The sequence below is a fragment of the Myotis myotis genome, unplaced genomic scaffold (assembly GCF_014108235.1).
Source record: "Myotis myotis isolate mMyoMyo1 unplaced genomic scaffold, mMyoMyo1.p scaffold_m19_p_16, whole genome shotgun sequence".
Lineage (NCBI taxonomy): Eukaryota > Metazoa > Chordata > Mammalia > Chiroptera > Vespertilionidae > Myotis > Myotis myotis.
Window position 1 is genome coordinate 8,134,572 of NW_023416320.1, and position 25,070 is coordinate 8,159,641.

Consider the following 25,070-nt stretch of genomic DNA (forward strand, 5'->3'; position numbering starts at 1 on the left):
GGGGGGGGGGGGGGCATGCAGGAGGCAGCAGATCAATGATTCTCTCTCATCACTGATGTTTCTATCTCTCTCTCCCACTCTTCCTTCCTCTTTGAAATCAATAAAAATATCTATATATTTTTTAAAACTTACTTTCTAAGCTTCATATCTGATTCATTAGGTTATGAAAAGAATAGAGAATTTTATCAAAGGTTATTGAGGGGTTGCTTAGCCCTGGCTGGTGGTTCTCAGTGGTTAGAGCTTCAGCCCACGCACCAAAAGGTCTCAGGATCGGTTCCCAGTCAAGGGCAAGTACCTGGGTTGTAGGTTCATTCCCAGGCTGCAGTCAAGGCGCGTGTAGGAGGCAACCAACCCATGTCTCTTTCCCTCTCTCTGTCTTTCTCTTTTCCCATTCCCTTCCATTCCATCTAAAAGCAATGGAAAATCCTCAGATAAAAAGTAAAAAAAAAAAAAGTTTGCTTAATCTCATGGAGTAAACATTTGAGTTTTGTAATTTCCCCCATTGTTTTTCAATTCTAGAAAGTATAAGCAAAGTTTTAGGTTTTAGTTGTCAGCTGAATTAATTTGTTTTTTGTTTTGACTGATCAACTTTTACATTCATACTGAATAGAATTAAGCAGTGGTACACATACGTTGGTTTGAGATTAAGCAAAATTGCTGCTGTTATGAAGTGTGCAATGGCTGGCTTTTGTGGGTATTTATTCTACCACAAATAAGTAATAATCATTTTTAGATTTGTGGCTAAAATATTGGTGTGCTGAGTTGTGATACAATAACTTCAATCTGCGGCAGTTTATCATCAAGATTGGGGTAGAGTTATCTGATATCAAAAGCAGGAAGGTTGTGCAAAATGATTTCATCTCTAGGCATTTGGCCTTCCATTTCCGAAGTGCCTGGAATTTATGACCTGGCCCAATGACTTAGGCGTATGTAGGGACCTCGATTTTTCAATTCAGTATATCAAATTATTGCAATGTTTTCCTTCAGTAATTTAAGCTTTAAGATAGTTACAATGCCTCATTCAAAATCTTTTCTGTCCTAAGTTTTTACCACTCTCACATAAAAGCTCATCTTTTCTACTATCTCTAAGACTTCATAATTTTTTTAAATAAATTATTTTTATCTCAGTTATATTAAGAACAGAAAATAACAGCCATGCTTTTCAGCAGCTGTGAAGCTGAGGAGATCTGGCCGGGCCGAGGACATAGGATCTCATTATCCTTCCAGCGATCTGACCCTCCTGTGAAGGCCCTCCGTAAAAGAGACTGATCCTAAAAAAGAAAGAAAATAACAGCCACTAGCTGTGGGATTCCAGATTCTTTAGATACCATTTTGTCACAAGACCAGTCAATTAGAGGAGGACTTTTTAAATCTTTACTTACAGTGTATTTATTGCTGGTTGCTGATTTAATAGTTTTTCATTTGATTTCTGGTTATTTAGCATTTGTTTTATGTAATTATATAATTTACTTATATTAAGCAAATACTTGGTAATAATTGGTTGAGAGAATGAAATCTCTCCATAGTTTAATTCTGGCATTTATTTATTTATTTATTTATTTATTTATTTATTTTACATATATATATATATATATATATATATATATATATATTATTGATTTTTTACAGAGAGGAAGGGAGAGAGGTAGAGAGTTAGAAACGTCGATGAGAGAGAAACATCGATCAGCTGCCTCCTGCGCAACCTCCCACTGGGGATGTGCCCACAACCCAGGTACATGCCCTTGACCGGAATCGAACCTGGGACCTTTCAGTCCGCAGGCCGACGCTCTATCCACTGAGCCAAACCGGTTTCGGCTTAATTCTGGCTTTTAAAAATACATATATCTTGCCCAGCCGGTGTTGTTCAGTGCTTGAGTTGTCGACCCATAAACCAAGGGGTCTCTGGTTTTATTCCCGGCCAGGGCACATACCCAGGTTTCGGTTGTGGGCTCAATCCCCAGTGGGGGCTGTGCAGCTGATTAATGTTTCTCTCTCATTGATGTTTCTCTCTATCGCTCTCCCTTCCTCTCTCTCTCTAAAATCAGTAAAAATACTTTTTGAGCCCTAGCCTGTGTGGCTCAGTGGATAGAGCACCAGCCTGGAGACTGAAGGGTCCCAGGTTCGATTCTGGCCAAGGGCACATGCCCAGGTTTCGGGCTCAATCCCTGGTAGGGGGCATGCGTGCAGGAGGCAGCCAATCAGTGATTCTCATCATTAATATTTCTCTCTCTCCCTCTTCCTTCCTCTCTGAAATCAATAAAAATATATTTAAAATATATATGTTTTTGAAAATACATATATCTTGATATAATGATGGCATATATTATTCTCTATACATATGTTATTTTTTTTTTTTAAATATATTTTATTGATTTTTTACAGAGACGAAGGGAGAGAGATAGAGAGTTAGAAACATTGATGAGAGAGAAACATCGATCGGCTGCCTCCTGCACATCTCCTACTGGGAATGTGCCCACAACCCAGGTACATGCCCTTGACCGGAATCGAACCTGGGACCTTTCAGTCCGCAGGCCGACGCTCTATCCACTGAGCCAAACCGGTTTTGGCCATATGTTATTTTTAAATACAGTTTTTGGAATTATGTTTCCCCCACTCAGCAAAATTCCTTCTATAAAACTACTCCAACTTAAGTTTTCCATACTTCATTAAGGGTGAGGCTGGAAAGGGCAGGATTTCCACAAAGGGGGGAATTCTGGTGGGCTCAGCAAAATGCAGGGCATGGGTTCTGCTAGGAAATCTGAGTCTTATAAAGTTAAAGTACCTGAGTTAGGCCCATTTTGAGGAATGAGATTAATAGAATGAGGACTGCATTTACTGAAGATAAACCACCAGTAAAACATTTGATGATGAGAATGTCATTCTGGTCATGAAAATAAGCCTGTATTTTATATTTTAGTTGATGGGTCTGTTATTCTGAATGGACTCTTGAGAATCCTTATACTAATTCCTTTTAAGTTTTTCATTTCCTCTTTGCATGATCTTTTACTGTCAATGATTTTGCATTTTCAGCAAGTGCTAGACTTTAATCATGATCTCTTTGGGCCTTTCACTGCTAAGATTTTTACTTGCTGTCTTACTGAGAGATTAGAGCAGTATTGAAAATATATTGAATACTATTTAAAGTTGACAGGGTTGTTAGGACATATTTGGCTTATTTTAGAATACCTTGCAAATAGTTGGTGCTCAAATATTTGCTAGCTAGTCATACCTGTGGTATCATGGAAACTGTACTGTTAGCAGGCCCTGAAGTATTTGGTGATGTTTACTGTGGAATGGTGGTGGTGTGTGTGTTTAATCTATGTGTTCAATCAAACTTCCCTCCCAGAAGGGATTTTTAAGGTATTCAGACATGTTAAGTAACAAATGAAGACTTGGGATTAACACTTATGTATATGGCTTGTACCTGTTTTAACTTGTTTTCTATAGTCTAAATGCCCAATAATTGGTTGGTAGATCTATTCAGTTGAAATACTAACCATTCGTGGTGACAGTTTGTCCATCTTTTGATCCTGTTTGTTTTAACTTGCATTTTAGTATGCAACCGAGGATGGACTTGTACACACAAATGACCAGGCCAGGACTCTACCCAAAGAATGGGTTTGTATTTAAGGGTCCCAGCAGTTAGACCACCCTCAGAAAAGAAGGTAAGGCTCTGTGATATGAAAGGTAAATTATAAAGGGCTAAACAAATAGAGATCAAGAATCAGAAAGTGTTTTCTTAGGAATCAGGTGAGAAGTTTCCTCTTTTCTCTAGTGTGATGTAAGTGTGTCAGAAACACTGGAAGGGATGGAGACTGCAGTTAAGATTGTCATCTCAGTAGGTGGTATCTAAGCAACATTTGTGGATAATAGTAAGTTATCCTCCTATATAATAAAAGGGTAATAAGCAAATTGAATGGTGGCATGACCAGTTGCTATGATCGCACTGACCACCAGGGGGCAGACACTCAACGCGAGAAGCTGGTCTCACAGCTGGCAAGTGCAGCAGGGGTGGCAGGAGCCTCTCCCGCCTCCACGGCAGCGCTAAGGATGTCTGACTACCGGCTTAAGCTGTCAGTTGTACATCCTCCGAGGGCTCCCAGACTGTGAGAGGGTGCAGGCTGGGCTGAGGGAGTCTCCGAGTGCATGAATTTTGTGTACTGGACCTCTAGTTTGGGATAAGGGGAAACCTTTCCATTTGGAAATTCTCTTGCTATATCTCATGTGGACTATTGGTTAGGATTTGCCTATTCTGGATATTTCGTATAAATGGAATTATATCTTATACCTGGCTTCTTTCACTTCACATGTTTTTGAGGTTCATCTATGTTGTAGCATGTATCATTACTTTATACCTTTTTGTGGCTGAATAATATTTCATTGTACAGATATAACACATTTTGTTTATGCATTTATCCACTGATGGACATTTGTGCTGTTTCCATTTTCTGGCTATTGTGAATGCTAGCACTGATGGTAGCATTTATGTACACATATTTAAGAACTTGCTTTTCATTTTGGGACTTATGTATCTATGAGTGGAATCACTGAGTCATTCTATTAAGTTAGATATACTTTTTTCCCAGTTTCCTTTTTTAAAAATTGTGGTAAAATATACATAACATAAAATTTATCATTTCTTAAGTTTACAGTTCAGTGACATTAAATACATTTCACATTGTTGTGTAAACATCGCTACTATCTAACTCCAGAACTTTTTTCTTTTCTCCAACTCTGTTTACCTTAAGTAATAAATTCCCATTTCTCTCTTTCCCCAGCCCCTGGCTTCTCCCATTCTTCTTTCTGTTTTAATGCATTTGACTGTTCTGGTTACGTCATAAGTGGAATGACATAGTATCTGTCCTTTCATGACTTGCTTTTCACTTAGCATAATATTTTTAAGGTTCATCTAGGTATAATTTAAATGTGATTTATTCCAAAATGATTGCAAGGTTTTTGTTGCATATCTTTTTCCTTTTCTAAAACTAAATCTAGAGGGAAGGAACCCTGATAAGGTTTCTTTGAAATTAGTTGGGTTGGGTTTTGTTTTTTTTTTTCCTTTTCCTATTAATTATAGCCTTTTCTGGAAGGATGATGCATTCTGGGTGAGGCTCCTCAAGGGGTGGAGTTGTAGGAACATGCTCAGGCAATAGTGTGGTTTATTTCTTTATTACTCGGTTTGCTGAAACTGGCTTGCTGACATGTTGTTTTCAAATTTTGTCAACATTTTCATGGTTAAGGACCCTGTGGGCTTCAACCATATGGCTTCTAAATTGAAATTGGGGTTGCCAATAAAATGTTATCCTTGAGAAGTCACAATTGGGGACTTACCCTCTTATTCTGAGGTTGTAGAGACTCCAGTTCTGATTTGGAAGTGATAGATTCTCTGCCATTTTCAAAGAGGTTTCAGAAAGCATCATGCCCAAATACTTAGCAGTGGGACTGTGGAGGATTTTCTAGTGTAGTTCACAGTGGTAGGAACCCATGAGTCTAGCCTGTGGATATTCATTTCGGTTCGTACTTTGTCTTTCCCAATGTTCTTTATTCAAGCCCTTCATGCTGTGTATGAATTTGGTAAACCTACTATCTCTTGTAAAATTAGTATATTGAATAAGAAATGATTATAAAAGGAACTTTTTGATGTTACGTTAGAAATGTTCTAAATTGACTTTTGGTGTATCGGAGGATGCTCTCACCGGCTGAGCCCCACCGGCTGCGCAGTGTTTTTATTTTAAAGTGTTTGTGTGGCGTATAACTGAAATATCATAGTGCAACCAGTACTGTGTTCAGATTCTCAATCTGCCAGTTTTTCAGCATCTATAGGATTAATTGCTCTGTGCCTCAATTTTCTCATCTGTGAAATAGGGAAAACATGGTAATCTAATAGGGTAGTTGTGAGGGTGAAATAACCCAACTAAAGGTTCTTAATCCACTACATGCTAGTCTTTGGCATGTAGAGCTCATGTTTGCTGCTGTGTCATGCCTCCGTGCTTCTTATTGATTCAAATATTTTTGTTTGAAATTAATGGTTTTATTTCCTTTAATAATGATATTTAAATGTCTGAAATCAGAAGGATGCCGTCATAACTTGGGGACCCAGGCTAGGGAGTGAATAGAATAGTCTCTCCACAAAAGGAGTTGAGTCAAGTAGGGAGATGGAAATATACACAGTATTCTATGCATGATAATACAAAGGGTAGGAAATTGCTGAAATGCAAATTATCACATAACCTTCATTTGCCTATGCTGTACTCCCCAAGAATTTGCTGTATAAATGCCAACTATGTGAACTACCTTAAGGCTTTTTTAGAGCTTTTAGAATTGAAAATTATTATGTTTTTATAGCTGCTAAGAATTAAAAATTTTAGAGACTATAATATTTCCTTTTATTCATTCCCCCCCCCCTCCAGTGTTTGAAAGATGTATGGTGATCCTGAAACCATCAGACACCTCATCAACTTCAAGCAACTTCAGGGGACGTTTGTCTACACTCAGGCTGCAGTGTTTTCAGCAAACATGATTGGACAGTGGGCCTGTGCCCGATCTTTTGGTGGAGTGGAAAATTTGAGCCAGTGAAGCCAAATCCTTCTAGAAGCAGAGTGCCTGGCTCCTTGCTGATTGCATTTAAAATGTGAAATGGAAATTGGATGTCTCCATTACTTCCAGCCAACGTGGCATCATACGTGTTTCTTAAGTTTCATGCCTTGGGAGGAAAAATACTCCACTTACATGTCTACGATCTCCACCAAAAACTCTGTTATGCAAACTTCATTTTTGTGTGTTCCCACTCTTCTCTCCACCTCCCTACTTTCTACACAATCATGTCCTCTTACTAAGTAATTCAAGAAAAAGGTCTTGGAATACTTAAATCACAAACTTAGAAATAAAACTAATATTTTCTTAGTTTCCTGGCCATGATGATATCTCATAGCTAAAGAAAAAAAAAAAAAAAAAGAAAAAAAAAACCACAATGAAAACAATTTTAAAATACCTTGGGATAAATCAGAAATAGCGCAGCCAACACAAAACATACATAGTTTAAAAGTTGGATCTTTTTTCCCAGCAGACACCAGTTGTAAATAAGAATGAACTCTAGGGGCCAAAATGCAAAACCAAAAAATGAAGCAGCTACATGCAGTTTGTAATTTCTAGTTTGATCTGTAACTGAACATTGTGGCTTTATATGTATTATTTTATATTGTACTTTTCCCATTGTTGATTGTTTGGACTTGAATAAGAGTAATTCCATAGTTTTAAATATGACAAAAATGAGAATATTTGGACAGTGTGTTCTGGAAAGCAATGTACTCACTGAAGTGAATGCTTGTATATATTAAGATAGCCTTAAACCTTCTCTAATGCCTTAACTATCAAACAATAAAACTTTTAAAGCCTAGGATTATAGTCAGCATGCTAGATGGAGAGGTAAACACTGGTGTGGTTAGAGCAGGTACTGATGCTGTCAGTATTTAGCACTATGTGTTTAGCTGTGTTTATGCTAGCTACAAAAGTGCAATAGTAGACACTCGCTAGCTAGTACTGCTGCCTCATGGAACTCCAAAGAGGAAAACAGGATTTGATTAACTCAGTGCACGTTTCCTTAAGTTACTCATGTTGTCCTTTGCTTGAATGCAATGCCATGCAGATTTTCGTGGCTGCTAATTTTTATTTACTTTGCATTATGTTGACTAACGCTTGGAGAACCAAACATCCCTTCTTCAGCTGACCACGAATAGCCCTTTAACTGCAGTAAGAAAAAATAAAAATAAAAAACAAAACCATTGTGTGTGAATATTGGTGATAACTGGCACTTAAGATCAGAAAACAGTTCTTTATACTTGATGCCTTAAGATGCAGTCTGCCCAAAGTTCTGAAAGACTGATAGGCAAGTAATACTACAATACTACTACTGAGTTTTTGTAGAATATTTACATTTGATAATAAAACTCACCTGTTTAATCTCAGTGTTTCCATTCTTTTTTTGTTATTAAAAGAGCTATAATGGTCGAAGGGCAGTGGGTCAGCCATCTTTTCCTGAGGTGGTAAGATTTTTCCCTAAGTTTACCATAAGTATTTATAAAAACCTCAGTGGATAGGGCGTCGGCCTGTGGACTGAAGGGTCCCAGGTTCTATTCCAGTCAAGGGCATCTACCTTGGTTGCGGGCACATCCCCAGTAGGGGGTGTGCAGGAGGCAGCTGGTCCATGTTTCTAACTCTATCTCTCTCCCTTCCTCTGTAATAAATCAATAAAATCTATATTTTTTAAAAAAACTATTAATGATAAATGCACTCCAAATACAGTACAACCATCCCTAGATGGTTAATTATTGAAACTTGGTGACTTTTTTTAAAAAAAAATATTTTTATGATTTTAGAGAGGAAGGGAGAGGGATAGAGATTGAAACATCAATGATGAAAGAGAATAATTGACTGGCTGCCTCCTGCACGCCACCTACTGGGGATTGAGGCCTCAACCCAGGCATGTGCCCTTAGCCCAGAATCAAACCTGGGACCCTTCAGTCCACAGACAGACACTATGCACTGAGCCAAACCGGCTAGGGCCTTGGTGACATTTAACTGTTGTGGAAGTCAGAGATATTAATATTTGGTCCTTGTATTTACTGGAGCTCTAGTTGCTTGACGACTTGAAAACCTGTTTAAGCCACATAAAAGTAACACAATCTAGAACTTTAGTGTTTCTGAATTTCACATACTTATTTTTTCTAATCACTCTTCCTGCTGATGCTAAGTTCTCCACTATTGTCTAGTCCAAATCCTATCCATTTTTGGGGGCTATAGTACAGTCTTGACTGACTTCTTCCATTTCAGAGCTATATATATTGCCATTATCACTTGTTTGACATATAATCTTGTTAAAGAGCTGAAGTGTATCAATTCTGAGTTTCTATTATAACCATAAGGGCAGGAAGTATACCTGTATGTCACTCAAATGTCTAGCACATTTCTGTTCCCTCAGTTTGCCGTTCTTAAGCACTCACTGAAGAGAGTTTAATTTACCCAGGAAAGTTTTTCATTCCCAGTCTTTGCCGGTGTCATTTACAAAAATGGGACCATTGCTTTCAGGTTTGTATTTCAGCTTTGGGTCTCTGCCGTTATCTGCAAGGAGATAAAAAATAAAATTTTCTCCTTTCAGAGCCAGGGTGGACAGAGCATTTGCAGAAATGCCCACACATGATTGTGCACACGTTACTGCCCACGGCAGGTGACTCATGCTGCTCTTGTGTGTTGCGATATACTCGGAACAAAATGAAGCCAACGCCATCATTTTGCAGTGCCCAACCAAACTTCTTTCTGTGGAGATTTATATTCTGGACTACACTGCAGTTTTTGGTGGATGGCAGTCACAAAACTCAAAATCAAGTAGTATCTACTGGCTTTCTGAACTCTGTGCACACCCTATTTTAGTCTCCTACACTTGTTCTTCCTGGAATGTCTGCATCTCTACATTAATGCAATTTCCCTCTCAAAATTAAAGATACACTGCCGTTTCTGACACTTACACATCCCACGCAAAGCCTCATTGGACTTTTTTTTGTTAAATTAAAAATGCATTCAACAATCAAGTTTCTAAGGTGTTAAGTGGGGAAAGATAATGTGTAATAATCAAGAAATGAATTTACGCCCTAGCTGGGTTGGCGCAGTGGGGAGAGCGTCAGCCTGTGGACTGAAGGGTCCCAGGTTCGATTCTGGTCAAGGGCACATGCCCAGGTTGCGGGCTCTGTCCCAGGTGTGTGTGGGGGGGGGGGTGCAGGAGGCAGCCGATTAATGATTCATCAGTGATGTTTCTCTCCCTCTCCTTTCCTCTCTGAAATCAATGAAAAAAAAAATAAAAAATATATATATTTTTTTTTTTTAATTTTTTTTTTAAAGAATTTACTAAAAGGGAAACAGAAACATTGACCATTTTTTCCTCAGGAAGGAGTAGAAATCTGTGGTGACCGTAACAGACTATGAAGTCTCCTTAAAAAGCAGTATTCTCATAAAAGAAGAATCAAGTTTTTTTTAAAGCCCTAACACTAGAGAAACAGGAAGATTTTATATGTTGTGTATGGGGTTTTTTTTTAACGTTTTTTGCCTAAAGATTGAATATCTTTCATATTTCTGTAAGAAGCTATTTCTTCTCTTTATCCACTACTGTATAGAGCAGGCAAATTTATAATTAAGTCCATCAGTCACCCTGGTGATGGTGAAGGAACAACAGAAGGAATGGACATCACCTCAAGACCCTCAACTTGCAAAACAGTGGTCCTCATTGGTCACTGTATTCTTCTCCCATGAAGTGGAGCTTTTGCAGAAGCTCCTCTAGTCATCAGGACACTGGTATCTTCTGCCATATCTTGCAGTTTTCAAGGTCCATACATTGTGTTTTCTCTGCTTTGACCCAGGTCTCTTCTGGCCCACTAGTACCTGCCATGGTATTTCTTTTTCTTTCTTTTTTTAAAAAAATATATTTTATTGATTGTTTACAGAGAGGAAGGGAGAGAGAGAGTTAGAAACATCGACGAGAGAGAAACATCGATCAGCTGCCTCCCGCACATCTCCCACTGGGGCTGTGCCCACAACCCAGGCACATGCCCTTGACTGGAATCGAACCTGGGACCTTTTAGTCCGCAGGCCAACACTCTATCCACTGAGCCAAACTGGTTTTGGCTGCCATGGTATTTCTAACTCGTGTCCATTGTTGCTTGTCAGCAAGACATATGTAGAGGCAACCAAAAGCAAAAAGAGTCCCTGGAACTGATTTTGCACAGTATTGAAAACTGACAGCTGCTCCCCAAACATCCTCACTTGACAAAGGTGCTATTAGGAGACTCTTGCTGCCTGCTAAGAATGGGGCATCCATAATTACCCCAGACTTCAGTGAATTCTAATCCTTTTTTGCTCTTGCTCTAAAATGGGCATTTGGTCAGTTTCTAAATTTATTTAGAAGTACTGTTAGAGGAAAGGTCCTGGTATTTGTTTAAGAATGTCATCTCTATATATAAAAGCCTAAGCCACCAAACTACGGAATGATGGACTGGTCCCTATGACGAGCACTGACCACCAGGGGGCAGACACTCAATGCGGGAGCTGCCCCCTGGTGGTCAGTGCCTCCCACAGTGGGAGCGCCGCTCAGCTGACCTGGATGAGCGGGGCAGGATGAGCGCAGAGGCTCCTCCCAGGCCACCTGCAGACTGGCACACTACTACATCCCTAGGGTATGTTGGACGCTGAGGGACCCGCCTCTAGTATAGCTAACAAAATTGAAGACATACACAGTTTGACGAGTTAAAAGTATGTTCCATTGTTGTGGAATACCTTCCAAGTGCATCCTGTCTTCTGCATAGAGGACAGGATTATTGTTTTTAAAAATAATATCATGAGCCTCGCCAGTGGCTCAGTGATTGAGCATCCACCTATGAAACAGTTCCATTCCTGGTCAGGGCACATGCCTGGGTTGCCGCCTAGGTCCCCAGTTGGGGGAGTGCAGGAGCCAGCTGATCAATCATTCTCTCTCATCATTGATGTTTCTCTCTCCCTTCTCTGAAATATATATATAATTAAAAAAGAATATCATGAAATGCAGATTTACTCGGTTAACAAGTTTGGGTGGTTAAACACACGGAGCTCCAAGTACAAGCTTCTTTCTTGCCCCGGTCAGGAGGCCTACTACACCCAAGCTCTCACCCGTGGTGGGTGTCCTGCGCGCCCGGAAAACCCGAGCCTGCAGACAGGCTCCGAGGTCGGGGCCCAGGGCTCGCTCTGCCCAGCTTCTCCCGCCCCCCACCCCGCACAGGCGGGACCTGTTTCCCTTCTGCAAAATGGGGCGGGGACGGGACCGGCCGGATCTGGAAGGTGTACCCGACGGCACCCTCTAACTCCCTGAGTGGAACCTCAAAAGTCCCGGAAAGCAGCTCCACCTCCCGCTTTCCCGGTTCGGAAGGCGACGGGGAAGGGCTGCCGCGGGGATATCAGCCCGGGCTCCCGGAGGGGGCGGTGCCCCGGCTTCCAGCCGCCTTCCTTCCGGCGCACCCGCCTAACGCGCCCGCCGCTCTCCGCTCCCGGCACTCTGGTTCCCGGGCGCGCGGGGGACGCGGTTGGCGGAGGCGCCGGAGGGGGACGGGCCCGGAAGTGGGGGCGCGGCGGCGCGGGCCTCGCGCGACGGAGGGGCTCGGCGACGCGCGCAGGGCGGAGACTCCCCGCCGCGCGGGAGCCGCAGGGGTGCCCGGCCTCCGCGGGGACGATGGCGGAGGAAGAAGGTGACGGCCCGGGGTGCAGCGCTCCGACTGGCTGCCCAGGTCGCGGGGAAGAGGGGCCGGGGCTGCGGGCGCGGGGGGAGGTTCCCGAGGGAGCGGAGTGAATGGGCCCAAGTTCTGTGGGCCGAGGTGGCGCTGAAAGTTGGGAATCGAGTAGGAACAGCAGAAGCTGGGGGGGGGGGGGGGGGGGGAGTGGCCGAGAGCGCGGGCTGTGAGCGGATAATCCTCGGGTCTTAGGAAATAATACCTTTGAAGGGTCTGTTTTAGAAGCTTAGGAGCGGGGACCTATGAACCAGGGGGTCCCGGTTCGATTCCCGGGCACATGCACGGGTTGCGCGCTCCATCCCCAGTGGGGGGCATGCAGGGGGCAGCCGGTCAGTGATGCTCATCATTGATGTTTCTTTCTCTCCCCCTCTCTGAAATCAATAAAAAGATATATTTTTTAAAAAGACAGTGGCGTTAAAAAGAAATAGCACAGCCATGCCCTGTATAAAAAATGCAAAAAGGGGTAGGTAGGCACCCAGTGGCTGTTTGAAAGCGGTAGTTCTTGAACCAGGTGCGCTCCGTGCTGCGTGCGCAGGTGAGAGGCGGGGGAGGGGGAGGGGGCCTCCGCCCAGGGCCCCCAGAAGAGACGGGGGTTTGGGAGGAGATGAACAAGCAGAAACTGAAGACGTTCACCCGCAGGGCAGGAGGAGATGGCAAACGTGGAAGGACCAGAAGTCGTTGGGGATTGGGAGGCCAGGAGAGCCGTGGAGGTGGGGGTGGGTGAGCGGAGGCAGCGCCCCGTGCCCCCGCAGGGTGCATGCCAGGGAGTTCATTCTCGCTGCAGGATCAGCCCTAGGAAAGGACAGGTATGAGCCCTGGCCGGTTCGGCTCAGTGGATAGAGCGTCAGCCTGCGGACTGAAGGGTCCCGGGTTCGATTCCGGTCAAGGGCATGTACCTGGGTTGCGGGCACTTCCCCAGTAGGAGGTGTGCAGGAGGCAGCTGATCATTGTTTCTCTCTCATCGATGTTTCTAACTCTTTATCCCTCTCCCTTCCTCTCTGTAAAAAAAAAACAATAAAATATATTTTTAAAAAAAGAAAGAGAAGGACAGGTATGAGAAAAATGGGGAACTGGGAGGCACTTGGCGAGTGATAGCTATGATAGGAAACATGCGTGCCACAATAACTTCACGATGCCATATTAGCTTCAGGAACAGGTATGATGTCCCAGGACTGAGCGGTTTTTATTTTGCTGGAAAACATCGCTTTTTTTTTTTTTTTTTTTCCCCTATTGACTGGAGTTTGTATTGTGATCTATTTAGAGTTAAATCTTATTGACCCAAGGAGTGCAAGGAGAGCGTTTCAAGAATTCAGTGGAAAGCGATTTTTTAAAAAAAAATATGTACTTTTTAAAATTGATTTCAGAGAGGAAGGGAGAGGGGGAGAGAGATAGAAACTTTAATGATGAGAGAGAGTCATTGATCGGTTGCCTGCTGCTTGCCGGCCACTGGGGATGGAGCCTGCAAGCCCGGGCATGTGTCCTTGACCAGAATTGAACCTGGGGCCCTTCAGCCTGCAGGCCCATGCTCTGTCCACTGAGCCAAACCAGGCAGGGCAGGAAAGCGATTTTTAAAACGTAAATTGTGAGGCGTGTCCGCAGTCCTGTGACTTGCTGTCTGGTCCCTATGCTCACACCGGCTTCATCTTTGCCTTCTCTTCCTTGAGTTCCCAGAGTGTTAAAACGGATCTAAATGTAAGACACGCTACCTAAAAACAGCTTCAAAACAACACTATTTGTGGTTGGTGAGGAAGAATCTAATTTCATTTGTTGCCTTGGATTTTTTATCTTTGGCTGCAGTATATTTTTAAAACATTTCTTGATATTTTCCTTTCCTTTTCTGACTCATTGCAAATGTGTGGGGGTAGGTTGCTGAGCTGGTTTATAAGTTTCCTTGAGCACTTTCATGCTCAAGTGGAAGCAGCAGTTTTCACCCGGTGTGCTGCAAGAATTTTTAAGACATGCAATAACTGACTTTTTCAGTCAGCGGCACTGACCTCTTTCGCCTTAGATTGTCAAGGAAAAAGAATGACAACAGCCAACACAACAATAGCCGTCTGGTGTGAATGAATCAAAATTATACCTATTTTTTTGGTCAGATCAGCCAAAAATATATTTTTGTGTGTGTGCCACAGAATTTTAGTAATTAGTTTATGTATGGCATGAGGTGAAAAGGGTTGAAAATCGCTGAGTTAATGCTGGGGACAAGGGTGGGAGGGAAGGGGTCAACAGGAGGAATAGGGGGAGAGTATGTTAATACTTTCAACAATAAAGATAAATTTAAAAAATTAACACTGGGTACTAAAAGTCTTTAATATTAGGCATCATATAAAATGACATTATAGTTACACAGTTAAAAAGACCATACCACCCTGCTGGTGTGGCCCAATGGTTGGGTGTGGACCTGTGAAGCAGGAGGTCACCTTTTGATTCCCTGTCAGGGCGCATGCCCGGGTTGTGGGCTGGATCCCCAGTTGGGGGCATGCAGGAGGCAGCTGATTGATGATTCTCTGTGATCACTGATGTTTCTATCTCTTCCTCTCCCTCTCTGAAATTAATTAAAAAAAAAAAAAAGACTACACTATGTGATATAAAGTAAAAAATGATTCTTGCCGAAGCCGGTTTGGCTCAGTGGATAGAGCGTCGGCCTGCAGACTGAAGGGTCCCAGGTTCGATTCCGGTCAAGGGCATGTACCTGGGTTTCGGGCACATCCCCAGGGGGTGTGCAGGAGGCAGCTGATCGATGTTTCTAACTCTCTATCTCTCTCCCTTCCTCTCTGTGGGAAATCAATAAAATATATTTAAAAAAAAAATGATTCTTGGTTGTAGAATTACAGATATTTCAAAGCAGTTAAATACATCTTATATGAAACATAATCAATTGCAGTTTATTTAAAATATATTTTCACTCAACACATTTTTAAGTTACATAAATATTTGGATCCCTACTGTGGTAGGTGCTGGGATATAATGGTCAACAGCGAATAATTAAATTCTGACTTATATAGTAATGCTAGTAATGATACTTATAGCAAGCATGTCTGTGTGCCAGGCATTCTGAGTGTTCTGCATTTACTTAGGACTCAATACTTTCCCCCCACAAAACACATGTTGTGTTCACTGTGTTAAAATTAGACTAATTTTACTTGTATCCCCATGTACTCTATATCTTTTTTTTTGCTTATTCACTTGGATCCTCTTCGTTGTCCCACTTTTTCTCTAAATAAATATTATTTAGGAATCTCATCTTCCAAAAGATGTCTTCTTTGATGCTAGGGGTCCGGGTGTTTATGCTTCCTGAACGAAATGTTAGAGCAAAGAAAGAAGTGACACCCTGAGCAGAGCAGTATTAACACTTCACTTGGAGATGCTGTATTCTGGATGGACATGTGCAGGCCCCTTTGTATTCCTACTGTCTCATGTAAAGATCACTGGACCAGAAGTAGCAGGATGTTTTTGTGGCTATGTTATTTTCATTTTTCTTTTTCTTTGCAGTGCTAAATACGTAAAGTAGTGAAAGGAAACTTGAATTCTATCCTAGAGCTTTTCTATCAGAATTCATAATCTAGTTAGTCCACTGTTTTGGCCTTTATTACTTACCACTGAGAGATTCTTGGCTTTATCAATTATTAAGTTAGGAGATCAATACAGAGAAAACAGGTGAGATTTGCATCTAATCAGATATGTTACATGGTGACAGTTAGAAAATTAGTTTTAAGAACAAGGTTGAAGCCCTGGCCGGTTTGGCTCAGTGGATAGAGCGTCGACCTGCGGACTGAAGGGTCCCAGGTTTGATTCCAGTCAAGGGCATGTACCTTGGTTGCGGGCATATCCCCAGTAGGGGGTGTGCAGGAGGCAGCTGATCGATGTTTCTCTCTCATCGATGTTTCTAACTCTCTATCCCTCTACCTTCCTCTCTGTAAAAAGTCAATAAAATATATTTTAAAAAATTAAATAAATAAAAAAGAACAAGGTTGAAGAGATTGGCTAAAATGAATACTGTATTTCCCAAGTTGTACTTTTTGTTTCCACAATTTAATGCCACTGTAATTGTCATGTTCTAAAATCAGTGCATATATTTAATATGCTCATGGTTTTCCCCCTTGAAAAACTTATTAAATAATATCTTTAAATGAATGGCATTTTAGAATTAAGAAAATAAAGCATTATAGATCCTTTTAGTATATTGATTTGTATGATCTATCATTACTAATATAGATTCTTGAGAGATGACTGTTAAGATTTGTATGCTTCATAAATTATTTTGGAAACTGCAAAATTTTTGTATAACTTGTACTTTCATAAATAAAAATCCATTTATGTGCACAGAGAACACTTTATTAAAGACCCTAGTAAAGTGATTTATTTTATAAAGATTTTTTTTTTAAAAAGGAAAATTGTAGCTTTTTGTAAAGAACACTTTATGTGAACACTCCCTTCCCAATTTATCTTTATCTTAAATGTGTGCTTTTAGACACTGTCAAATACAAACACCTACCTTGGTCACAAATACCCATTGGTCACACACATTTGTTAACAACCTCAATATATTTGTTAATTTGATTTCAGAGAGTATCCAATTAAATTTTTTTAAAAAAATCTAAAACTATTAATGTGTTTAATATGCATGTATAGCTACTAAATAAACTTTTTGTGTGTGTTTTCTTTGTATGCTTTTAAAATAAAATTTAAAACAGTAACTTGCATCTGAAGACTTTACTGGCTTTACATAAAACTTTATTCTAGTTGACCACTTCTAACTTTTGCTCTAACTCATATAAGGGGAAAATTAAAAGGGCGTCATGAAGAAGGAATATATTTATTAGTTGACCCAGATTTGTATGCACAGAATCTCAAAATTCACAGTATGGCTTTTCTAATAATGTCATTTTCTTATGTATTCATTGGCTTCACTAATGTGGTAACACAAAAAATAGTATAGAAATGGTTAAAAATTAGGCTAGTCAAACTGAATCCACAAAACATACAGTTTTTTTCCTCACTATGACAGTATTTAAAGATATTTTGGCAGCCCAAACCGGTTTGGCTCAGTGGATAGAGTGTCGGCTTGCGGACTGAAAGGTCCCAGGTTCGATTCCGGTCAAGGGCATGTGCCTGGGTTGTGGGCACATCCCCAATAGATGTGCAGGAGGCAGCTGATCGATGTTTCTCTCTCATCCATGTTTCTATCTCTCTATCTCTCTCCCTTCCTCTCTGTAAAAAATCAATAAAATATATTTTAAAAAAAAAAAAGATATTTTGGCAAACATGAATTTACTCTGACGCTATTTTAAAATACACTTATTTTGCCGAAACCGGTTTGGCTCAGTGGATAGAGCGTCGGCCTGTGGACTGAAGGGTCCCAGGTTCGATTCCGGTCAAGGGCATGTACCTTGGTTGCGGGCACATCCCCAATAGATGTGCAGGAAGCAGCTGATCGATGTTTCTCTCTCATCGATGTTTCTGACTCTCTATCTCTCTCCCTTCCTCTCTGTAAAAAATCAATAAAATATATTTTAAAAAAAAATACACTTATTTTAGCCTGTCCGATGTGGCTCAGTGGTTGAATGTTGACCCATGAACCAGGGAGGTCACAGTTGGATTCCTGGTTAGGGCATATGCCCAGATTGCGAGCTCCATTCTGTCGGGGAGCGTGCAGGAGGCAGCCTATCGATGATTCTCTCTCATTATTGATGTTGCTATCTCTCTCCCTCTCCCTTTCTTTCTGAAATATGTATACATTTATGTGTGTGTGTGTGTGTATGTGTGTTCTTTAAAAAAAGTAAAATACATTTACTTTATTCATTTTCTACAGTAAAGTTAGAGAATAATCCATCTTATCAGCAACAGTAGCTGACTCATTTCTCCTTTTTTGACTCCTCTCTTTAGGCTTATATTTCATGGCCTACAGTCATCACAAAAAGAAAAGAAAAATCTCTATAAGGAGGAGACAAATACTTTTTAAAAATTTTTATTTATTTGTTTATTTATTTTTTAAATCTTTAAATTCTTTATTAGTTAAGGAATTACAAATGTGTCCTCATTCCCCTTGTAAACTTGACGGGACACTCTAACTTCATAAGGGCAAAGCTTACCCCATAAGTTAATTATTTCTAATGAGGAAAAGTATTTACATTGCATATAGTAAATTTCTTTTTAATTTGGGATTTAGTTTACTTGTTTGAAAGAACTTTTTCTGCATTATGCCTTTTTTTGGATTAGATATATAAAAGGTAGATAATCTAATATTGGGGAATTTTCTGAGATTTCCCAAATACAGGGATATTTATAGGTTCAGCCTATTTTCTAATACCTAAGTCTATAAGACTATTGAAGGATAATGATACCACAGCATTGTGAAATTCTGCAGAACTTTCAGGATTATTTAAAAAATGAAGCATAACCCTGGCCCGGTGGCGCTGTTGGTCAGAGCATTGTCCTGATGCGCCAAGGTTGTGGGTTTGTTTCCCATTCAGGGTACATACGAGGAAGCAACCAATGAATACGTAAGTGGAACAACAATTCCACATTTCTCGCTCTAGAAATCAATCAATAAAAAGTAAAAAATGAGGTGCCTGGTCGGCATGGCTCAGTGGTTGAGCATCGACTTATGAACCAGGAGGTCACGGTTTGATTCCTGGTCAGGGCACTTGCCTGGGTTGTAGGCTCAATTCCCAGTGTGGGCACGCATGCAGGAGGCAGCCGATCAATGATTCTCTCTCATCATTGATGTTTCTGTCTCTCTCTCCCTCTTCCTTCCTCTCTGAAGTCAATAAAAATACATCAAATAAATAAATAAATAATGAGGTATATTTTTATGGTCAATGTGTTTTATATTTTGATTAAAAATCATTAATCCATGTATTATGCATGTAACTAATAGGTAACTAGAATAATAAGCTAACTTTTTACATACCAGTTTGTTTCCCAATCATGAAAAAAATTTACTTATTTTGGGATATTGTGAAAATACCTTCATCTCCGGAGAAGAGCTCATTAGTTTATCAATAAGACTCTGAAAGCACATGCTGGAGGTGGAACCGATGTTGTCTTTTTTGTTTGTAGGAAAGACAGTTTTGTGATGAGTGCTAAAATAATTATGAAAAAAGTTATCTTTGGTACTAATAGGTCTTGGTGTGACTTTTACCTTAGTATAATAAAAGTTAATCATTTGGGATACAGACAGAATGATTTGATACACATTGCAATAACTTTTCAAATATTTTAAGGACCATCTATAGAACTGCGCCAAAGAAAAAAGCCAAAATCTTCAGAAAATAAAGAATCTGCCAAAGAAGAGAAAATCGATGACACTCCAGTTCCTGAAAGAGCTCCAAAACGTAAGTTAGATTTGGAGTTTTTGTGCTCCCGCAAAAATACAGTTATGGTAGGTAGTCTATTTTATATTAATACTTTAAATGTAGATACATATTTTGTGTTTAAGATGTGGTGGTACCAGACAACTTCCATTAGGTTTTACTGTAGAACCACCTCTAAATCTCACTCATTTATAACACACTTTAGTACCATTCTAAAGTCAGGAAATTTAAAGTAGAAACAGTGTAAGTTGGGGAGTGTCTGTACAAGATTTGGTTGAATATATATTTTTCTACTAGCATTTGATAATTAGGATTAGCTTGCTATTGGGTAAGACTTAATGAAACACACACACACACACACACACACACACACACACACACACACACAGGAAAAGATCCATGTTTAGAAACTTGGAAGAACTTTTGCCAAGCTGCTGCCATAAATAAGTTTTCTTATTGTGTTTTTACTGCGCTCTTACTATCTGCCAGGCCAGATGCTTTACACATGCTATTGGAAGCAGTAATTTTAAAATAATTTTATCATACAGATACTATTTGATTTACTGGGTAGGGTTCTTCAAGCATTTTTATTATAATTCATATTAATTTAGTGATACCTAAGTAGGCTTTAATGTCTAATATGCTGTGCAAACTAACATTTATGAAATAATATATTGAAAATAGCTAAGATTTTAGTTTATCTAAACAAATAAATCAACAAGTTGATTTTTACAAACTTCCAGTCATTCAGTAGCAGAACACTAGGCTTTGGGCCTTTAGACCCATGCTTATATTTAATCTTAATAGTTATAGCAGGACTAAATCATCCTGTCTGTAGAAAATCCAAATATGTAAATATGTTTTATGTTAGTTCATCAAGAAATTGTTACATATACATAACAGTTGTACATGAAGTTTTAAATACATAATCATCAAAAGCCATTGAATTGTACATTTTATTTTATTTTTGTATATATATTTATTTATTTTTTCATTGATTTTTAGAGAGAGGGAAAGACAGAGAAAGATCGATGTCATAGAAACACATCGATTGATTGTCTCCTGCACGAGCCCTGACCAGGGCCCTGGGCCAGAAGGAGCCTGCAACTGAGACACTTGCCCTTCACCCGAATCGAACCCAGGACCCTTTGGTCCACAGGACATCACTTTATCCACTGAGCCAAACCAGCTAGGGCTATTTTATTTATTTTACATTTTTATTGATTTCAAAGAGGAAAAAAGAGTGAGAGAAAGATAGAAACATCAAAGATGAGAATCATTGATCGGCTGCCTCCTACTTGCCCCACACCAGGGATCGAGCCTGCAACCCGGGCATGTTCCCTGACCAGGAATTGAACCATGACCCCCTGATTCATAGGTTGATGCTCAACCACCCAGCCACGCTGGCTGGACAAATTGTACATTTTAAATAGCTGTAGTTTATAGTAAACTGTTCCTCAATAAAGAAAAAGATTCCTGGATAAGAAAAAATATCAGTAGTAATTCTGATTGAACCTATTTTTTCTTTAGATATTTGGTATTGTAGTACATTCTACTTATTCCTTTTTAAAATGAATAGATTTTTAAAAAATATGTTCAATTTATAGAAGAAATGAGCAGATAGTACAGAATTCCCAAGTTATCATCCCCCCCCCCCACACACACACACACAGAGTTTTCCTTATTATTATTATTTAACTAGAGACCTGTTTCACGAAATTCATGCATGGCGGGGGGGGGGGTTCCCTCAGCCCAGCCTGCACCCTCTCGCAATCTGGGACCTCTGGCTCCTAACTGCTGGCCTGCCTGCCTGCCTGATAGCCCCTAACCACTCTGCCTGCCTGCCTCGTTGCCCCTAACCACTCGCCTGCCTGCCTAATCCCCCTTAACCCCTCTGCCTGGTTGCCCCTAACCACTCTGTCTGCCTGCACAATGCCCCTAACTGCTCGCCTGCCTGCCTGATCGCCCCTAATCGCCTCTGCCTTGGCCCCTGTTGCTGCAACTTCATCCGGAAGGATGTCCAGAAGGTCATTTGGCTGTTTGGTCTAATTAGCATGTTAGCTTTTTATTATATAGGATATTAGTAAGGTACGTTGGTTATAATTAATGAACCAGTATTGATACATTATTTTAAACTAAAGTCCATATTTTATTCAGATTTTTTTGGTTTTTGCCTAATGTCCTCTTTCTGTTCTAGGATACCATCTAGGATATATTACATTCAGTTGTCATGTCTCCTTAGACTCCTCCTCTTGGCTGTGACTGTTGTGCAGGCTTTGTTTTTGAGGGCCTTGGCAGTTTAGAGGAATAGTGTTCAGGTATATTATAGGATGCCCCTCTGTTGGAATTTGTCTGCTGTTTTTCTCAGAATTACACTGGGGCAATGGGTTTTGGGAAGAAAGACCATAGAGTTAGAATGCCATTTTTATCACATCATATCCACATCATATCATAACTTTTGATTACTTTTTCTTTTTTAATTGAAGTTCATAAATATAGATATCATCTACATCTAACTACTTTTAATATGTTTTTTCAGATGTATTATTTCAGCGCTTTGCAAAGATTTTTATTGGCTGTCTTGCAGCAGTTACTAGCGGTATGATGTATGCTCTGTATTTGTCAGCGTACCATGAGCGGAAATTCTGGTTTTCCAACAGGCAGGTAAGAAGAAAGACTTTCGAGCATATGAGAGTTTTTTTAGTACTTAATATTAATTTAACTAATTTGCTTTTCCAGAGAGCCCAAACAGTGTGATAAGTATGACAAGTGTTTTCTTACTTTTTTAAAAAAATATATTTTATTGATTTTTTTACAGAGAGGAAGGGAGAGGGATAGAGAGTTAAAAACATTGATGAGAGAGAAGCATCGATCAGCTGCCTCCTGCACACCGCCTACTGGGGATCTGCCTGCAACCAAGGTACATGCCCTTGACTGGAATCGAACCTGGGATCCTTTAGTCCCCAGGCCCACACTCGATCCAGTGAGCCAAACCGGCTAGGGCAGTGGTCAGCAAACTCATTAGTCATCAGAGCCAAATATCAACAGTACAACGATTGAAATTTCTTTTGAGAGCCAGATTTTTTAAACTTAAACTATATAGGTAGGTACATTATTGACCTACCTATATAGTTTAAGTACTGTTGATATTTGGCACCTCCCCACGCTGCGTATCCTGCGGCCCGCCTGCGCTCCGTCTCCCATCGCCCGACCGACACCCCCCACTCCTTCTAACGCTACTTCTTCAAAATAGACTCACCCAGGCCGAAAACCGTCTTCTGCGCATGGGCCAGGAAGTTTCAATCGCACTGTACATGCGCGCCCGTGTGTGGTATTTTGTGGAAGAGCCACACTCAAGGGGACAAAGAGCCGCATGTGGCTCGCGAGCCACGGTTTGCCGACCACTGGGCTAGGGCAAGTGTTTTCTTATGTATAGCCATTAGAAACAAAATGGTGTAAAAGCTGTTTTGAGAACACTCATAGTATCAACCTTGAAAATTTTAGTGTAATATATTTTAAGGCCATAGAATAGAAATATGAGGATGCTTTCCTTCATGCAATTAATTTATCAGGGACTTTTGGTGGCAGTGAAATGATGAGGAGTGTACTCAGCTTTTTAGTTTTCAGAAACAATCTGAAAATTTCAGGATCAAAATATATTTTTAGCCTGGCCAGTGTGGGTCAGTGGTTGAGCATCGACCCATGAACGAAGAGGTCACGATCCGATTCCTGGTCAGGGCACAGGCCCACGTTGCCGGCTAGATCCCCTGAAGGGGGAGCCAATCAGTGATTCTCGTCATTGATGTTTCTAGCCCACTCCCCCTCTCCCTTCCTCACTCTGAAATCAATAAAAACATTTTTTAAAAACCCCAAAACTTTGACCTACTTAAAGGAAAATTCAAACATATCTTTGAATAAATGGATAAATAAATAGTATTAGTTTAGAACAGCGGTTCTAAACCTGTGGGTTGCAACCCCTTTGGGGGTCAAACGACCCTTTCACAGGGGTCGCCTAAGACCATCGGAAAACACACATATATCATTACATATTGTTTTTGTGATTAATCACTATGCTTTAATGATGTTCAATTTGTAACAATGAAAATACATCCTGCGTATCAGATATATACATGACGATTCATAACAGTAGCAAATTTACAGTTATGAAGTAGCAACGAAAATAATTTTATGGTTGGGGGTCACCACAACATGAGGAACTGTATTAAGGGTCGCGGCGTTAGGAAGGTTGAGAACCACTGGTTTAGAAGATGAGAGTGATGGAAGATAGCAGTTGAAATTTAGGACACTGGTATTTAAATAATCATTATATTTTCTTTTAGGAGCTTGAACGAGAAATCACATTCCAGGGTGACAGTGCCATTTATTACTCTTATTATAAAGATATGTTAAAGGCACCTTCATTTGAAAGAGGTATGATAAGTACATTTATATTTTTAATAATAATATTTTTATTTTAAAATAAAACATTTTTTCCCAGCCAAAATGGCTCAGTTGGTTGAGCATCATCGTCCTGACCAAAGGGTTGCCGGTTCAATTCCTGGTCAGGGCACATACCCAGGTTTTGGGTTTGGTCCCAAGTCGGGGCACGTACAGAAGGCAACCACTTGGTGTTATCTCTCATCTCTCTCTCTCTCTCTCTTTCTTTCTCTCTCTCTCTCTCTCTCTCTCTTCCCTCTTCTTCTCTCTAAGCATGTCCTCAGGTGAAGTTAAATAAATAAATATAAAATAAAACATTGTTCTTCTGTATCGTAGCCTTTGATTGTAGAGATTTGTCTCAGAATATAGATATTGTTCTTCCTAATACTTAATAAAATAATTGGAAAAATGAGACACAGTATTATTTTGGGATTTTTCTTTTTTTTTTTTTTTTGGATTTTTCTTGATATTAACTTAAAATATTCAGTGACTTCTGAATGACATGTTTAATTATCATAAAAGCAGAATAAATAACCTAGGGAAAAATGTTTCTGTCTTTAGGTGTTTATGAACTGACACATAATAACAAAACTGTATCTCTGAAGACTATAAATGCAGTGCAACAAATGTCTCTATATCCAGAACTTATAGCCAGTGTTTTATATCAAGCAACTGGTAGCAACGTATGTGTTTTTCTTTTTATTATAATAGTTATTATCTCGCATACTTATGATTCCTCAAAATTACTTGATGTAATTCTGTTATCTCCTTATCTCTCTATTTTTTTCAATTAGGAGATTATTGAGCCAGTATATTTCTATATTGGTATTGTTTTTGGATTGCAAGGAATATATGTTGCTGCTTTATTTGTTACAAGTTGGCTTATGAGTGGAACCTGGCTAGCAGGAATGCTTACTGTTGCATGGTTCATTATTAACAGGTAAGAAAGGTGTTTTTAATTAAGTTTTACAACTTTCTGTGTCTGTGGTAGTCAGTTCTAAAAATGCTGGCTCTC

The 25,070-nt window shown here is 40.0% G+C and overlaps 2 protein-coding genes across 14 annotated transcripts in view; both read left to right on the top strand.

Annotated features, from left to right (window-relative positions):
- The window catches only part of ESRP1 (epithelial splicing regulatory protein 1), a 52,442-nt gene extending 44,483 nt beyond the window's left edge, over positions 1–7,959 (top strand). For 5 of the 10 annotated variants that reach the window (XM_036337729.1, XM_036337730.1, XM_036337727.1 and 2 more), the window contains 2 exons: positions 3,556–3,665; positions 6,411–7,959. In XM_036337729.1, coding sequence (XP_036193622.1) covers positions 3,556–3,630 — 75 coding nt within the window. In that variant the 3' untranslated portion in view covers positions 3,631–3,665; positions 6,411–7,959. The remainder of the gene's footprint in view (positions 1–3,555; positions 3,666–6,410) is intronic. The other 5 variants (XR_004972409.1, XR_004972410.1, XM_036337731.1 and 2 more) reach the window with 1 other exon arrangement.
- Positions 7,960–12,133: 4,174 nt separating this feature from the next.
- The window catches only part of DPY19L4 (dpy-19 like 4), a 45,569-nt gene continuing 32,632 nt past the window's right edge, over positions 12,134–25,070 (top strand). The window contains exons 1-6 of one of the 4 annotated variants that reach the window (XM_036337745.1): positions 12,134–12,260; positions 19,529–19,639; positions 22,158–22,282; positions 23,959–24,049; positions 24,617–24,738; positions 24,850–24,995. In XM_036337745.1, the coding sequence (XP_036193638.1) occupies positions 12,245–12,260; positions 19,529–19,639; positions 22,158–22,282; positions 23,959–24,049; positions 24,617–24,738; positions 24,850–24,995 (611 nt within the window). In that variant the 5' untranslated portion in view covers positions 12,134–12,244. Of the gene's footprint in view, positions 12,300–19,526; positions 19,640–21,815; positions 21,937–22,157; positions 22,283–23,958; positions 24,050–24,616; positions 24,739–24,849; positions 24,996–25,070 lie in introns of those variants that run through there. The other 3 variants (XM_036337744.1, XR_004972413.1, XM_036337746.1) reach the window with 3 other exon arrangements.